The sequence below is a fragment of the Piliocolobus tephrosceles genome, chromosome 10 (genome assembly GCF_002776525.5).
Source record: "Piliocolobus tephrosceles isolate RC106 chromosome 10, ASM277652v3, whole genome shotgun sequence".
NCBI lineage: Eukaryota > Metazoa > Chordata > Mammalia > Primates > Cercopithecidae > Piliocolobus > Piliocolobus tephrosceles.
In genome coordinates this window covers 106,114,879-106,132,412 of record NC_045443.1, presented here as the reverse complement: position 1 = coordinate 106,132,412, position 17,534 = coordinate 106,114,879, and the positions used below count along the sequence as shown (strand labels likewise).

The following is a 17,534-nucleotide window of genomic DNA, read 5'->3' as shown; positions in this document are numbered from 1 at the left end:
TTCCTTCCTTCCTTCCTTCCTTCCTTCCTTCCTTCCTTCCTTCCTTCCTTCCTTCCTTCTTTCTTTTTTGAGACAGGTTCTTGCTCTGTCACTTAGGCTAGAGTGCAGCGCCAACTCCGCTCACTGCAGCCTCAACTTCCCGGGCTCAGGCGATTCTCCCACCTCAGCCTCCTCGGTACCTGGGACCACAAGTGTGCGCCACTATGCCTGGCTAAATTTTGGTGTTTTTAGTAGAGACAGAATTTTGCATGTTGACCAGGCTGGTCTTGAACTCCTGAGTTCAGGTGATCCTCCCACCTTAGCCTCCCAAAGTGCTGGGATTACAGGCATGAGCCACCACACCCAGCTGATGCAATTAATTTCAATGAAAGCCGTGTCATGGAGAAGCCTCAGGTGACCTGGAACAAGCCCCTAAATGGCCCACTCTGGTTCCTACCTCACCTTCGGAATCCTCACGGTACTTGTGGGGAAGGTAGCATCCTCTGCTTCACCAAGCAGGTTCTGAGGCCCAGGTGCTGGAGATGTGACCACAGCCAAGGCCTTGGGAATCTGACTTCCTCCTCCAGCCTGGAACTTGCTGTGTGACCCCAGACCTGCCCTTTGCCTTCTCTGGGCCTCTGTCTCTCCACCTCAGTCCCCTCAGGCCCCAGGACAGGAGATCCTAAGGCTTTTCTGTGTTGGAGCTTCTAGACCCAAGCCAGCTTCCGGGACCTGAGCCCTCTGCTGGGCCGGGCAGGGGTTCTCAGAGGACAGCACAGTGAATTGTGCCTGGGTTTGTCTGAGCAGCTGGGAGCCCCCAGCTCACACTGGCTGGGAGAGTTAGTGTTTTGAAACTCAGCTCCTCTGTCAACTCTGGCTATGAGGAATTAATTCATCAGCTGGGCTGTCTGGGCCAGGTGGGGTCTTGGGGTTCACCCGGGAGCAGCCTTCCATCAGGGCAGGGAGGCCCCTGGCTCATGTGGTTCCCATCTAGTGGGGGTGGGGCGCATCCACAGCTCAGCTTTGTCTTGGGAACCAGGACTTCTCCACCCTGGGGCCCATCCTGACTCCTGCTTGGAGCCTGGGGGTGAGGGCAGCCAGAGGGGGCTGTCCATGCATGCCCCTGGCATCCATGACCACTGCCTAGCTCAGAGACCTGGAGGCTTCAAACCCTAGGAATCTTTTTTCTTTTTTTTTTTTCTTGAGATAGGTTCTCGCTCTGTCACCCATGCTGGAGTGTGCAGTGGCGCAATCTCGGCTCACTGTATCCGCCTCCAGGGTTCAAGTGATTTTCCTGCCTCGCCTCCTGAGTAGGTGGGATTACAGGGGCACGACACCATGCCCGGCTGATTTTTGTATTTTTAGTAGAGATGGGGTTTCACCATGTTGGCCAGGCTGGTCTCAAACTCCTGACCTCAGGTGATCAGCCCACCTCAGCCTCCCAAAGTCCTGGGATTATAGGTGTGAGCCACTGTGCTCACCCAGCTAGGAATCTTTTGCAGAATAAGGTAGAGCTGGGCTGGGGGAAGGTTTGAGGAAGCCCCTGAACCACCAGGATGTGACTGTGTGGAGCCACTTTGGCTGCCCAGTGCATGGGGTCGGGACCCTGAGGGGAACGGGACCACGGAGGGGCTGGGGGCTGGAGGGAAGGGTCCCAGGGTTGTGGGTAGGGGGTGAGGTATCACTCAGCAACCTCAGTCACTCACTCGGTTTCTCACTTACTCCGCCCTGCCATCATTTCTCCCTTTCTGCTTGGATCCAGACCCAGCTCTTCCCTGGCAAGTCACCATGTCCCTCTCAGCCTCAGTGTTTTCATCTGCAAAATGGGCCTAATCACAGAACCTCCCACACTGGGCAGTGATCAGGATTCATTGAGAAATTCCATGTAAGAAACTTACAATAGTGGCTGACACATAAAGCCATGGAAGTGTAAGTTATCATTATTAATTCAGCCAAGTCAGTCGGGGTATGTTTATTGAGCACTTACTGTATACCAGATATGGGGCCAAACCCTGAGGAGGCCAAGATGAATAAGATTCAGCCTCTGCCCTCCGGGACCTCCAGGGAAGCGGGGGAGCACATCTGTACCCCACACCTGAACCAGCGGGGCTCAGGCCCCGGGAATGGAAGGGACTTGCAGGAAGGTGTTTCATGCTCCCTGTTCCTCCTGGGGGCTGGTGAGCCTGTTTCTGAATCCTGACACTCTAGAGTCCCGCCATGACTTCTCTCCTCCCTCCTGTCTCACAGGTCCTGGGGGCACCATGGTTTCGGCGGCAGCCCCCAGCCTCCTTATCGCTCTGTTGCTGCTCCTGGGGTCTGTGCCCGCTACCGACACCCGCTCTGTGCCCCTGAAGGCCGCGTTCCTGGAGGACATGGCAGGTAGTGGGGAGGCCGAGGGCTCGTCGGCCTCCTCCCCGAGCCTCCCGCCACCCTGGACCCCGGCCCTCAGCCCCACATCAATGGGGCCCCAGCCCACACGCCTGGGGGGCCCGTCACCCCCCACCAACTTCCTGGATGGGATCGTGGACTTCTTCCGGCAGTACGTGATGCTGATTGCTGTGGTGGGCTCCCTGGCCTTTCTGCTGATGTTCATCGTCTGTGCCGCGGTCATCACCCGGCAGAAGCACAAGGCCTCGGCCTATTACCCATCGTCCTTCCCCAAGAAGAAGTACGTGGACCAGAGTGACCGGGCCGGGGGCCCCCGGGCCTTCAGTGAGGTCCCCGACAGAGCCCCCGACAGCCGGCCCGAGGAAGCCCTGGATTCATCCCGGCAGCTCCAGGCCGACATCTTGGCCGCCACCCAGAACCTCAAGTCCCCCACCAGGGCAGCACTGGGTGGTGGGGAGGGAGCCAGGATGGTGGAGGGCAGGGGGGCGGAGGAAGAGGAGAAGGGCAGCCAGGAGGGGGACCAGGAAGTCCAGGGACATGGGGTCCCAGTGGAGACACCAGAGGCGCAGGAGGAGCTTTGTTCAGGGGTGCCTGAGGGGGCTCTGGTGGCCGGTGAGGGCCAAGGGGAGCTGGAAGGGTCTCTCTTGTTAGCCGAGGAAGCCCAGGGACCAGTGCATCCCCCTGAAAGTCCCTGTGCCTGCAGCAGCGTCCACCCTAGTGTCTGATAGTCCTCCCAGGCTGCCAGCCCTGACTGTCGGGGCCCCAAGTGGTCACCTCCCTGGGCATGAAAAGACCTTCAGCCCTGACTGCTTCCTGACACTCCCTCCTTGGCCACCTTGTGGTGCCAATCCCAGCATGTGCTGATTCTACAGCAGGCAGAAATGCCGGTCCCCTGGAGGAATCTCACCAAGTGCCATCATCCTTCACCTCTGCAGCCTCAAAGGGCTACATCCTAAAGCACAGCTCCCCTGACAAGGTGAGGGAGGGCATGTGTCCCTGTGACAGCCAGGATAAAACATCCCTCGAGGCTGGGTGCGGAGGTTCACGCCTGTAATCCCAGCATTTTGGGAGGCCAAGTCCAGACGTCGCTTGAGACCAGGAGTTCAAAACCAGCCCTGGCAACATTGCGAGACCCCCATCTCCACAAAAACAAAAAACAGTCCACTATATCAGCCACATCAACTGGGAATCATGTCACAGGTCATTCCTGGGGCAAACATCACTGCTTTTCCATCAAGGGAGCAAAGAATAAGTGGGAGTTTTGGAAGAATTTGGATGAGAGACGCTAAGGTGCCCAGCGTTCGTAAGGCAACATGCAGCCTGGCGTGAAGCAATATTTTGGAACTGCAAATGGTCCCCCTCTTGTGTCTTTTCAATCCTGAATATTTTAGTGTTATTCTGCCTGTGCTCAGAGCTCCAGCAGCAGAAGTGGGTGTGGTTAATTAGGACACTTCTGGGAGAGGACCCCTGCACACACTACAACAGGTCCCTAAATGAGCATTTCCCAAACTAGATTCCCTGAGGCACTCTTCGGAAACAAGATTTTTTTTTTTTTTTTTTTTTTTTTTTTTTGAGACGGAGTCTCGCTCTGTCACCGAGACTGGAGTGCAGTGGTGCAATCTTGGCTCACTGCAACCTCCACCTCCCAGGTTCAAGCGATTCTCCTGCCTCAGTAGCTGGGATTACAGGTGCCCACCACTACGCCCGGCTAATTTTTGTGTTTTTAGTAGAGACGGGGCTTCACCATGTTGGCCAGGCTGGTCTGGAACTCCTGACCTTCAGGTGATCCACCTGCCTCGGCCTCCCAAAGTGCTGGGATTACAGGCGCGAACCACCTGGCCCAAACTGCTTTTAAAAACAGCTACAGGGTAAAATCCTGCAGCACCCACTCTGGAAAATACTGCTTTTAATTTTCCTGAAGGTGCCCCCTGTTTCTGGTTGGTCCAGGATTAGGGATGTGGGGTGTAGGGCATTTAAACCCTCTCAAGCCCTCCCCAAGCACCCCCTCCCTGGGGGTGAGCTTCTCATCCCACTACTGCTGCTGGGATGGGGTGAATGAATGGAACTCTTCCTATCTGGCCTCCAAAGCAGCCTAGAAGCTGGGGGCCTGTGTTTGAATGGACTTCCGCCCTGGGGGAGTCCGAGGGGCTGGGGGAAGGTTTCTGACTCCCAGCCTGGAGCAGGGGGGCTCTGGCCACCTCCCGTCGCTCACACATTGTCTGGCAGCCTGTGTCCACAATATTTGTCAGTCCTCGACAGGGAGCCTGGGCTCCGTCCTGCTTCAGGGGGGCTCTGGCGGGAGGTCCTCTCCCTCATCCCTCCATCTGGGGCTCCCCCAGCCTCTGCACAGCTCTCCGGGTGCTGAGATATAATGCACCAGCACAATAAACCTTTATTCTGGCCTGAAGTCTCAACGGTTTTCTGGGGGCTGGGGGGCATGAGCCTGCTGGGGAGGGGCTCTTGCATGGGGATGGGGACAGCTTTCTGGGGAGACACATCCACCCAGCCCTGGAGGCTGAAGGGACAGATTGATGTGGGAAAGAAAGGAAAGACCAGTGCTCCTGAGGAATGGGCTGGAACTCATGTCCCCAGGGGTGGAGCACCAGCGCGGGACTGGTGGCCACGCAGACCCAGGTTCCAGGCCCAGCTCTGCACTTACTGTGGCCATGGGAGAGTCACTCACCTCTCCGTCTCCCCTGCAGGTGGTTGAGGACCGGGACGGGTCTCATGGACAATGCCCCCCTCACCGCACCCTTGGCTGGGATCGGGGGTAGGAGGCAGCCCTGGCCCTGCAGTCGGCCTCTGCCTTTTGTCTCCCCACCCGCCAACCTCCTCTTGGTCTTTGATGGCAAGTTCCTGCAGCGACTTCTTCCCCGCACCCTGGGCCTCAGGAGCTGCCAGCTGGAATCCAGATGTGGCTGGGGCTGGGAGCATGTGCTGGGTCCCTGGGGTTGGGGGGCAGTGGGCCATCCCCTGCAGCCCCTCCCCTCCACCGACCCCAGCTCCACCCGGAGGGGGCCCCTGAGGTTTGGGTTTCATAACACACAATGGCCTCTGTCTCACTCAGTGGGGAAGGGCCCTCCCTTTCTCAGCCCAGCCAGGCCTGCCAAGAACAGCGGGAGGGTGGAAGAGGAATACCTGTGTGTGCTGCGTGGCTCTGACCAAATCGTTCAACTTCTCTGGGTGTCACAGGCTGTGATTTCTGCTTGTTCCCAGATGTCTTAGGTGTTGTGACTGGGAAGTGCATGAAGCTTCACTTGAATACACAAAAATCTAGTAAAACAGAAGCAGTCGTTAGAGATCCTGGGGGAGCAGGCGGGGGTGAGCTCCCCGATCAGCGGCTCCAGTCTGCAGCCTTCCACTAAGGCTCAGCAGGACCCTCTAGGGGACATGGAGTTCGTGACCTCAGCCATAGCCTGTGAACCCCAAGGTTGGTGGGGGGTGGATGAAGGAGGTGTCCCGAGCACCAGAGCAGTTCACCTCTGAGCTTTTACAGGGGCTATTCCTTCTGCCTATGACACCTTTCCACCCCTCCCAACTCCCTGCCACCTTGCTAACTCCCCCTTATCCTTTAGCTTCTGGCCTAGATGTCCCTTCCTCCTGGGAGCCTTCCCTGATAGCTTCCACCCGCCCTCCTTCCACAGTCCCTTGGCTCAGTGATAATAATGGCTTCCAATTAATGAGCCCCTGTTATGTGCCAGGCCCTGCTCTCAGTACTTGGCATCATTAACTCGTTGAGACTTGCAGCCCTCTGAGGTGGGCACTGTTATTATTCTCATGTCACAGATGTGGAAACTGAGGCCCAGAGAGGTGATGATGGCGGCTGCCCAGGTCCCAGAGCCAGGATTCCAGCCCAGCAATCTGATCCCAGCGTCTGAATTCTCCACTGGGCTCTAACGCTTCTTTGAAGAATGAATGAATGAATGAACGAATGAATGAATCTCTTGGGAAGGAGACAGCAGGGCTCCTCTCCTGCTTAAAGCCACTCCCATCTGCTCTTACATCTGCTATGGGGTTACCTAGAAGGGGCATTTTATGGGCACACATCTGACTGGGCACCAGTGAACACTGAGCCATAGAGGGAGATGGTAGTTGCCAGGGGGTAAACAGGATTGGGGGAGATTTGGGTTTGAGGCTGGGGGAGAGGGTTCCGCTGTTCTCAGGGGCTGAGGAGTCTGCCAGGGCCTGAACAGTCCCCCACTGTGTCTGGGCTTGTAAAACGGCACAGCTGCCCCCAGCCTGTGAGTCTGTGCCCGAGCCAGGCCTGCTGTCATTCTAAAGGGGGAGGGGGAGGAGCAGCAAAACTACCCCAAGGCCTCAACCCCAGCTCAGGGTAGAGATGGGGGATTCTGGTCAACTGTGTGGGTGCTGGGGGTGCTAAAGGGCCACTGGTTGGAAGCGGGACTCCTTCCCAGCCCCTTGTTCTGCTCTGATCAACCCAGGAGTGCTGGGCATTCCCTGGCTGGGATCAAGTCGAAGGTGAGAGCGAGATCGGGCAGTGGGCACATCTCTGCTGGGCACATAGTCTTTAACCCTCTTGTGATGTTTAAGGTGGTTCTGGTCCCATGGTCACCTTGTCTGGGGTTCAGTCCCAGCTCCACTCTTTCTTAGCTGTGGAGCCTTGGGCAAGTCGCCTCACCTCTCTGGACCTCCGTTTTCACGTGCGTAAAGACGGAATGACCCTATCCCAGGTGGCAGAGGTCTTCACCTACACGTCGGGATGACCTGGGAGTTTAACAAAATGCTGGCTCCTAGCCAGGTGCTAGGTGGCTCACACCTATAATCCCAGTACTTTGGGAGGCCAAGACGGGAGGATCACTTGTACCAGGAGTTCGAGACCAGCCTGGGCAACATAGGGAGACTCTGTCTTTAAAATAGTAATAATAATTTATATCCAGGAGTGGTGGTGGGCACCTTTGATCCCAGCTATTTGGGAGGCTAAGTTAGGAGGATTGACTGAGCCCAGGAGGTTGAGGCTGCAGTGAGCCATAATCGCACCACTGCACTCCAGCCTCAGTGACAGAGACTCTGTCTCAAAAAAAAGTTGACATCTAGGCAGGGTATGCTGGCTCATGTCTGTAATTCTAGTACTTCGGAAAGTTGAGGCAGGAGGATTGCTTGGGCTCATGATTTTGAGACCAGTCTGGGTAACATGGTGAGACCCCATTAACATTAAAAAATTAAAAAATTAAAATACTGGCTCCCAGACCCCACCTAGACCAATGACATCAGAGTCTCTGAGGATACAGCTGAGCAATTGTTACTGCCAAGATGCAAAGTCCACAAGGAGAGAGGCCTGGGGGTTGGCCCACGACTGCCTCTCTTGTGCTTGGCATGGTTCCTGGCACACAGTAGGGGTTCTGTGTGTGTATATGTACAAGTGTGTAAGGCCAAAGGAGGTCATATGAATCAATGTACCATACATCCCTAACCATATTTAACCCTCACTGCATTCCCCACAGAGAGCTGAGCAATATCAGTACCCATATTGCACAGATGAAGAAATTGAAGCTCAGAGACTTGCAGTGACTTTCCTGAGGTCACACAGCCCAGCAAAGCTGGGATTCGAACCCAGGTCTGTCTAGTTCCTCAAGGCTATTCAGCTGCCTCATTTTAGAACGTATCTATGATCTGAAGGCCAAGCCCTCCACTATCGGTGCAGTGGGGTGTGTGTTTCATCATTGGTCCTGCATCCCTTTTTCAGCCTCCCCTGTCCTTCTCCCGGGGGTGTTGACTGTGGGTCACGCCTGTCCTGGTTCTCATTCACACAGGCCTAGAATCATCCAATCTACTCCTGTTGGGATTAATTAACCTTCTGGGTTCTGAGGTGGCCCAGGAGAAAGTAGCAAGTTCATAGCTTCTCTGATTTCCAACCATGACTATTTCATAAGCACCTACTATGTGCCGGGTATTGGGAACACAGTGTTAGCAAAATGGACCGGAAGTTGTATTCTAGTGGAACAGATGAAAATTAATCAAAGAATGATCTAGATGCAGCTACAGTGATTAATAACAGAAATAGCTGCCATTTGTAAAAGGGCTATTATGCACATGGCTGGTGCTTTGCCAATAATATTTTTTACAGCTTTACAGAGGGTTAACTGACACAGAATAAAATGCATATATTTAAAGTGTACAATTTGGCCAGGCCCAGTGGCTCATGCCTGTAATCCCAGCACCTTGGGAGGTCAAAGCAGGAGGATCACTTGAGGCCAGGCATTCGAGACCAGCCTGGCAATGTAGTGAGACCGCCACCCAACCCCATCACTACCAAAAAAAAAAAAAAGAAAAATTAAATTAACCATGGCCAGATGCTGATGGCTATGCCTGTAATGCCAGTGATTTGGGAGGCTGAGGTGTGAGGATCCCTTGAGACCTGGAGTTTGAGACTAGCCTGGGCAACATGGTGAAACGCCGTCTCTACAAAAAAAAAAAAAAAAAAAAAAACTCAAAAATTAGCTTGCATTGTGGTGGTGTGTAGTCCCAACTACTTGGGAGGCTGAGATGGGAGGATCATTTGAGTCCAGGAAGTTGAGGCTGCAGTGAGCTGTGACTGCACCACTGCACCTCCAGCATGGGTGACAGAGCAAGACCTTGTCTCAAAAAAACAAAAAACAAAAACAAAAACAAAAAAGAAACAAACAAAAAACCCCAACTGGGCGCGGTGGCTCACGCCTGTAATCCCAGCACTTTGGGAGGCCGAGGCAGGTGGATCACGAGGTCAGGAGATCGAGACCATCCTGGCCAACATGGTGAAACTCTGTCTCTACTAAAATACAAAAATCAGCTGTGCGTGGTGGTGCATGCCTATAGTCCCAGCTACTCAAGAGGGTGGGGCAGGAGAATCCCTTGAACCCAGGAGGCGGAGGTTGCAGTGAGTCGAAATCGCGCCACTGTGCTCCAGCCTGGTGACAGAGTGAGACTACATCTCAAAAACAAACAACAACAACAACAAAGGGTACATTTTGATGATTTTTGACATGTGTTTACACTAGAACTGTCATCACAATCAAAATAATGAACATGAACATTCCATCACCTTCAGAAGTTCCTTGGTACCCCTTCATAATCCTTCCTTACTCTTCCTTCTCATCCTTCCTCCCTCCCCTAATGACCAGGCAACTATTGATTTGCTTTCTGTCACTATGAATGGTTTTAATTTTTCTGGAATTTTCTACAAACGGAAACATACAATGTGTGTTGTCTTTTCTGCCTGGCTTCTTTCACTCTGCATAAATGTTTTGAGATGTATTCATATTTTTGTATGTATCAATATCTCACTCCTTTTCATTGCTGAGTAGCATTCTGTCGTATGGATGTACCACAATTTATTTATCCATTCACCTGCTAATGGACATTTGGATGGTTTCCAGTTTGGGGATATTACAAAGAAAGTTGCTATGAACTACTAATGTTATTTGATGTTTTTCCTTACAACCTTCAAGATGAGCTGATCATTCTTTCTCTCCATTATACAGATGACAAGAATGGAGGCTCAGTGGAGGCTCAGAGGGGTCAGGTGACTCATCCAACATCACACAGCCAGTAGTTGGAGTGTTGAACCTTAAAGAGTGGGGATGTGAGAGCTGAAAGTGACTTTAGGGAAACTTCTAAGGTTCAGAGGGCGTCAGCATCACTTGGACCCCCGAGTGCTGTTTTAGGTCTGCAGGTGATTCTGATGTACTAAAGTTGAAGATCCCAGCCCTTTATTTTATAGGTGGGCATGTGAGAACCAGACAGGGCTCGGGTGGGGCAGAGCTGGGCAGGAATCAGGTCTCTTGTGGCAAGTCTTGAGCTGCGTCCAGCTCTGCACTGCTTCCTCCTTGGTTCTTCATCTATTTTGGGAGAAGTATCTTCATCTGTCTGGAGTGGGACGAGGAATTGCCATTTTTTCAGGAGGTTTTAATTTCAGAATTCCTTTGGCTGCTCAGAAATAGCAGCAGGGATTTGGTGATGGCTCCAGGGCCCGGGAGGTTTCCCGGCAGCTGCTCCCTCTCCCCAGGGGCGTCCAGGGTTTATGGCAGCAGCTGCAAAGCAAATAACAGCCCTGCTTTTAAATCCACTCTGGCCAGGGACACTGATGCCAGAGGCCCCTGGGATGTCTACCACCCACTGGGGCTCTGTAGTGACACCTGGGGGTGCCCTGGGAGGCTGGAGAGTCCAGACTTGGGGGTGACCACCTGCAGCCTCTCCCTTAGCGTTTGGGGAGTCAGGCCCAACCGGCAGAGCTGGAGGGGGAAGAGGAGGGATGGGCATTGCATTCTTTTTCTTCTCCCTCCGGGGATCACAGGGGGCAAAGATTACAGACAGCAAAGGGCAGAGGGAGGTAGAAGGGCACTGGGGCCACAGCCCCTGCCCTGCCTCTCCTCTCCCCGCAGAATACAGTGAGGCTAAGAAATATGTGTGCACTTTACAAATGTCCCCAGAAGTGTGTGTGGTGGTTAGGGGTGCAGGGTTTCAGATGCCCTAGGCTGGAATCCTCGTTCTACCGTCTCCCCTGGAGAAGTCACTTAACCCCTATGGGCCTGCATTTCCCGATCTGTGAAATGGCCATAATGGTGGTACCTACCTTGGAGTGTAGGTGAGGTGAGATTTGAGTTCATTTACTTAAAATGCTTGGAATGGGCTCCCTGTGGGAATGGAAGCTGTGGTTAGCTGTGAACTGTGAAGTGCAGTGCCCGCAGAAGGGCAAAGGGGGAAACTTCTATCTCTAAACAGCCGGCTGTTCTAGAGTCACCTTTTCTTTCCAGGTCTAGTTTAGAAGCTTCAGAATCATAAGATCAGTATTCTCAGATGCTTGAAACTTTACAGTCTTAACATCTTTTCATAGGGGGGAGGGCAGTGGAAGTGTTGGAGACGCCAGAGCAGGGCCAGGAGCCAGGGAAGACCTGCAGACCCCAGGGAGGGGTGAAGGATGTGGCCGGAGAAGAGACAGGTTCCCTCTACCCTCTGGGTGGTAAAAAAGCCCTCCAATCCATGCATGCCTCTGCAGGGGCTGCTCATCGAGTGAGGTGAGGGGTCATGCCTCAGCTGTTCCCTGTCTTCCTCTGGGGTGCAGCTTAGATGTTGTCTGGGCCAGTGTAGCTGGAGATGCAGCAGGTGACAAGTGTGGGGGAGCCCAGAGGCTACGGCTGGTCTGGGGCAGGCGCCAGGGTTATTTCTGGGCAGAAAGAGAAGAGGGATCCAGCTGGGTTAATGACCAGGTGACCTGGAACATCCTCCTTCTCTCTGTTTTGTTCCCATCTATATAAACTTGTCAGCATGCACCTTAGGTAGCAACGTCCTCCAGGCCCAGTGGGGGAAGAGCGCAAGGTGTCTGACTCACCTCCCAGGAGACTTGGGTTCAAATCCCAGCCTTTGAGTTCCACATCCAGGCTGTGATGTGGAGCAACTTGGGCCTCCTCTTGGAGCCACAGGACTTCACCTGGTCCTGAGGTCCTGCCCTGTTGGGGGCCCCGAGGAGAAAATGCTGGTGGGGTGTGTGGCCCAGGGCCCAGGATGGAATGAGGGCAGTTCCGATGATCCCTGCTGGCCCTGCCCTCAGGAAGCTCTAACTAGCACGCTGCCTCCCTCGGGCAGTTCTGATCGGTGAGACTGGTGGCTCCTCCTCTGAGCCCTGCTGCTTAGAGTCCAGTGTGGAGCTAGGTACCCAGTAGGTGCTCAATAAATGTTGAGAAGGGAATGCTATGCCCTCTTCAAGGCTGGGCTCTCAAACGAGGAGCAGAGGGGATGCAGGGGATGTGTGGCATCAAATGTGTTGGATATCTCCTCTGCTCCTACCTCCAGAGGGTGGCTGTGATATGAGGGGCTCAGGGAAACCCCCTCGACCCCCATACCTCCTGCCTCTGTCCTTCCTCAGCGTTTAAATCTCACCATTAGGATTTCTATCACTTCTATCACTTCTGTGCACCAGGCATGGCACTAAGCAGTTTCTATACCTCGGGTCCTCACAAAGCTGTGGGAAGCACCGCTGTTATCCACCTTCTACAGAGGAAGGTGCGGAAGCTCAGAGAGGTGAAGTGGCATGCCCAAGGTCACACAGCCAGAAAGTGCCTGCGCCCAGCTTTGAACCTTTTGGGGTTGTTGGACCCTGTAGCAGTAACCACTGCTCCATCGTGGCTGCAATCCCATGAATGAATGAATGTATGCATGTATGCATGAATGAATGAATGGGGGATGGGGCCCACGGCTAATGTATCCAACGTCTGAGTGGCCCCACAGCTCAGTCGGCAGCAGCAGATGTCTTCACAGCTGCCGGAGACTGCGTCCCTTGAGGTCCGCCCGGAGGCTTTGACCACAAACGCCTCCGCTGGGCTGAGCCCTTCTTGTCAGTTCACAAACTGCACATGTGCGCACCCAGCCCGGGAGGAGAACCCAAGCTGGTGGGTCGCGTAGCATCCTAGCCCCGTGAAGGATGACCCAATAGGCTGCTGTTTATCCCCATCTTACAGTGCGGGAAGCCCACGGCAGCTGAAGTGGCCTGGCTGGGGGCTCGTGGCTGGTGCATGACCACGCCAGGCCTGCTGGACTCATACTCTTACTCCTGCTCCAGGCGCTGCATGCGGGAGGTGCTGAGTGTCCACCGAGTCTGGAGTCCAGGACCGCAGCCCTGGGGCTCTCCAGAATCCCACATGGAGGTGGGGGGTGGGCGGGGTCCCTGGGCAGGTCCTGGCCCTCGGTTGGGAGCCCCAGGGTGGAGGTCTGGCCCTGCCCCCTCCCTGGCTGTGCCACCTGGGGCAGGTTGCTTGCCCTTTCTGGACCACAGCTGGACAGAGAAAGGGAAGAATGAGGCTTGTGCTGGATTTCAGGGAGCTGATGAGTCCCAAACCCTGTGTTCCAGGGCAGTATTATGGTTAGTGCTGGAGGAAAAGGAGATACAGGGTGGCATTTTTCCCTAAGTAAAAAGAATTGGGCCAGGCATCATGGCTCAGGCCTGTAATCCCAGCACTTTGAGAGGCTGAGGCAGGCAGATTGCTTGAGTCCAGGAGTTCGAGCCCACCCTGGGCAACGTGACAAGACCCCATCTCTATAAAAAATACAAAAATTAGCTGGGCATGGTAGCGCATGCCTGTAGTCCCGTTAGTCAGTAGGCTGAGGTGGGAGAATCACTTGAGCCCGGGAAGTTGAGGCTGCAGTGAGCTGTGATGGTGCCACTGCACTCTAGCCTGACAACAGAGTGGGACCCTATCTTAAAAAAAAAAAAATCACTCAATTCTTGCACAAAGTCTCAGGAGAAACTGGACTATTTCCTCACTTTAATCCATCCCAGAGAGATCAACTCCTCTGCCCATCCACTATTTTAAGAGACTCCTAGGAGAAACCTAGTTCCTTTGGTCCTTTCTCCACGATCTCACAACCCCTCACTCTCCGGAAGTTCTTTCTGCTATATAGCCTAAGTCAAGCAGGGTGGGCCAAAGGCCGGTTTCCCCACATTCTGGCCTGCAGCAGAGCTCTGGCTGGAGGACTGGGCCAGCTATTGAGGAGCCAGTTAGAAACACTCTTGAATTCTTCCCATGACCTCTCATAAGATAAGAACATCTTGTCCTTGTTCAGATCTGATTCTTTGTGCTGTCTGGTTTGGAGCAGACTGGGATGGTCTTTCTTGGAGAGTCACATGGCTGCATCCACCTAGTGTTGTCAATGTGCTGCCTTTTGACCCAGAAATTCTTTTCTGGAACTTGCCTGCAAAAATACTTGTGCTTGGATGCTAAGATGGGCACACAAGGATGTTCATGCCAGTGTTGTTCAGAATAAGTGAAAAGAAAGGGCTAGGCTGGGTGCAGTGGCTCTCTCCTGCTATCCCAGCACTCTGCGAGGCCAAGGTGAGAGGATCACTTGAGGTCAGGAGTTCAAGACCAGCTTGGCCAACATGTTGAAACCCCATTTCTACTAAGAATATAATAATTAGACGGGTGTGGTGGCAGGACCCTGTAATCCCGGCTACTTGGGAGGCTGAGGGAGGAGAATCTCTTGAACCTGGGAGGTGGAGGCTGCAGTGAACTGAGATCACACCACCGCACTCCAACCTGGGCAACAGCGCAAGCCTCCATCTTAAAAAAAAAAAAAAAAAAAAGAATAAGTGAAAAAAAAAAAGCAAAGCACCCATGTGCCCGTCAGTGTAGGGGGGTTGAAGAAACAGTCATCTCGTCCAGTGAGAGGTTCAGGGCTTTGACTCTTTTTGTTTGTTTGTTTGAGATAGGGCCTTGCTCTGTCACCCCAGGTTGGAGTGCAGTGGTGCTATCACAGCTTACTGCAACCTCAATCCCCAGGCCCAAGTGATCCTCTCATCTCAGCCTCCCTCGGAGTAGCTGGGACCACAGATGCATGCCATCATGCTTGGCTAATACTTTTTTCTTTTTAGTAGAGATGGGGGTCTTGCTATGTTACCCAGACTGGTCTCAAACTCCTGAGCTCAAGTGATCCTCCTGTCTTGGCCACCCAAGGTGCTGGGATTATGGGCGTGAGCCACCACACCCGGCCAGGGGCCTTTCTCTTATGGAGCTCTGGCTTCTCTGGCTTCTCCCCAGTGAATTACCTGTTTCTGTCTGTGGTCTATACTTGCATTGGTTGTGTATCCAGTGATTTTCAACTTTTTTGAGGCACAGAACCCTTTGTTCAAATAAGGGAATCCTAACGTGTAAGTCAAATGAAAGTAGAGCTAAACCCTTGAAAGGGGATGGGATACCCAGGCTCACTTCCCTTTGCCCCCATAGGGGCCTCAGGCTCAGTGAAGCATAGTTTGCAGACAGTTGTTCTAGTCCCTCCACTCAAGCTATGGATGGGAAACTGAGACTCAAGTTGCCCAGAAAGGTCATGGCCAAGGCCAGTCTCTAGTCCAGGTCACCTGACTCTGTCCAGTGCTCATTCAATAATGGTCTCTAGGTAGATGATCGAAGCATCCACAGAAAGGAAGATTTACCACTTCCTTTCTATACTCTTCACTTCATTTGTATTTTTATGTGCCTTATTATAATCACTAAAACGTCTAATTCAATCGAGTGCTGGTTGTGGTGGTGGTGGAGGTGGACGTAGTGATGATGAAGGCGAGGGAGACAGTGGTAGTGGAGGTGGAGATAGTAATGATGGTGGTTGTGGAGGTGGTGATGGTGGAGGTGATGATGGAGGTGGTGGTGATGGTGATGGCAGAAGTGTTGGTAGTAGAGGTGGAGGTGGAGATGGTGGTTGTGATAGCAGTGGTGGTGTAGATGGTAATGGTGGAAGAGGTGGTCATGGTGGTCTTGTGGTAATGGTGTTAATGGTGGTGGTGGTGGTGGTGGTGGTGTTGGTGATGCTAGAGGTGATGGTGAAGGTGGAGGAAGAGGTGGTGGTGAGATGATGGTGAAGGAAGTGGTGGTGGTGGAGGCAATGGTGGAGGTGGTGAAGGAGGTGGTTGTGATGGTGGTGGTGGAGGAGGTGACAGTGGAAATGGTTGTAATGTTGGTGGACATAGTGATGATGGTGATGGTGATGGTGGTGGAGGTGGTGGTCATAATGGTGGTAGAAGTGGTAATGGTGGAGGTGGTGGTGGTAGAAGTTATGGTGGTGATGATGAAGGTGAAACAGGTGGTGGTCGTGGAGGTGGAGAAGGAGGTGGTGGTGGTAGTGGTTGTGGTGGTGATGATGGTGGTGGTGGTGATGGTGGTGGTGGTGATGGTGGCGGTGGTTGTGGTGGTGGTGATGATGATGGTAGTGGAAATGGTGGTGGTGATGATGGTGGTGATGGTGGTGGTGATGGAGGTGGTTGTGGTGGTGGTGGTGGTCATCGTGGTGGAGGTGGTGGTGGTGATGGTGGTGGTGGAGGTGATGGTGGTAGTGGTGGTGGTGATGGTGATGGCGACGTTGGTGGTGGTATAGGTAGTCATGGTGATGGTGATGATAGTGGAGGTGGTGATAGTGGTTACTGTGGTGGTAGTTGTGAGCACCCTTCCTTGTTCCTGATCTTAATGGGAATGCTTCCAAAGGTTTGCCAGTGGGCAAGATGTTTGCTGTAGTGGGCAAGATGTTTTCTTGTCAATGTCCCGTATCAAGTTAAGGACATTCCTTTCTCTTCCTAGATTGCCAAAATTTTGTCACAAATGGGTATTGAAGCTGATCAAATGTTTATCCAGACCTACTAAAATGATGATACAGTTTTTTTCCTCACTGTGGGAAACTGGATAAAAACACCCTCAGGCAATCTGAACAAGCTGGTTTTGTCTCAAGCGTGGAACCTCCCTTCCTCTCTTTCACTTGCCCCATTTCTTCCTCCCTCCCTCAAATACAGACACTGTAAGAGGCCTGAGGAACCGAGCAGAAGAGGAGGGTGAGGCATCAGAATAGAAATGATCTCCACATGCTGGGTCAGCGCTTTTGCCAGGCTCACTTCTGCTGCTGTTTCCTGTACTAATCCCAGGAGGGGCACAGCTTCCCCCAGTTGTTCCAGACAGAGCCGGAGACATTCTGAGGTTGAGTTAAAATGCTGCTGGCAGACAGGCGAGGAGGGGATCTTGAAGCCTTGCATTCCTCTCCGGGACGCTGGGGGCTGGGCGGGTGTGTGGTGGGCGAGGAATTTTTCTTGCGGAAGAGTTGATCTGGGATGTGGGGAGAAGGCCTGGTTGCTAGGCAGAATCAGCAGAGATGAATCATGTTCTGGCATGAGTTGGTTATTGGCTAAAAGGAGAAGTTATCCAAGTCTGTGGAATCTTTTTGTTTGAGCTGGAAGGAAATATGGTTCATCACATGCAGTCCCTTAGGTTTGCAGAGAAAACGGCATATACAGAGAGGGAGAGAGATTTGCCCAGGGAATTAGAAAGGGATCTCTTGCCTCTGAGCTTTCTCCAGGTCCCTGACTATGGCTGAGGGCCTGGGGCAAACAAGAGAGTTTCAGGAGCATCACCCTGTGCTGCCATTGTGTAAAGAGCACCCCATGTGCTGTTACTGTATTAGGAGCACCCCCTATCATTCTATAAGGAGCATGTCCTGTATTGTATAAGGAGCGCCTCCTGTGTTGTTATTGTATAAGGAGCACCTCCTGTGTTATTATTGCATAAGGAGCACCTCCTGTGTTGTTACTGTATAAGGAGCATCTCCTGTGTTATTGTAGCAGGAGCGCCTCCTGTGTTATTATTGTATAAGGAGCACCTCCTGTGTTGTTACTGTATAAGGAGCATCTCCTGTGTTATTGTATA

The 17,534-nt window shown here is 53.0% G+C and overlaps 1 protein-coding gene across 5 annotated transcripts in view; it reads left to right on the top strand.

Annotated features, from left to right (window-relative positions):
• TMEM119 (transmembrane protein 119) overlaps positions 1-4,774 on the top strand; it is a 25,776-nt gene extending 21,002 nt beyond the window's left edge. For all 5 annotated transcript variants that reach the window (XM_023198042.2, XM_023197841.2, XM_023197962.2 and 2 more), the window contains one exon: positions 2,227-4,774. In XM_023198042.2, coding sequence (XP_023053810.2) covers positions 2,227-3,092 — 866 coding nt within the window. In that variant the 3' untranslated portion in view covers positions 3,093-4,774. The remainder of the gene's footprint in view (positions 1-2,226) is intronic.
• The last annotated feature ends 12,760 nt before the right edge of the window (positions 4,775-17,534 follow it).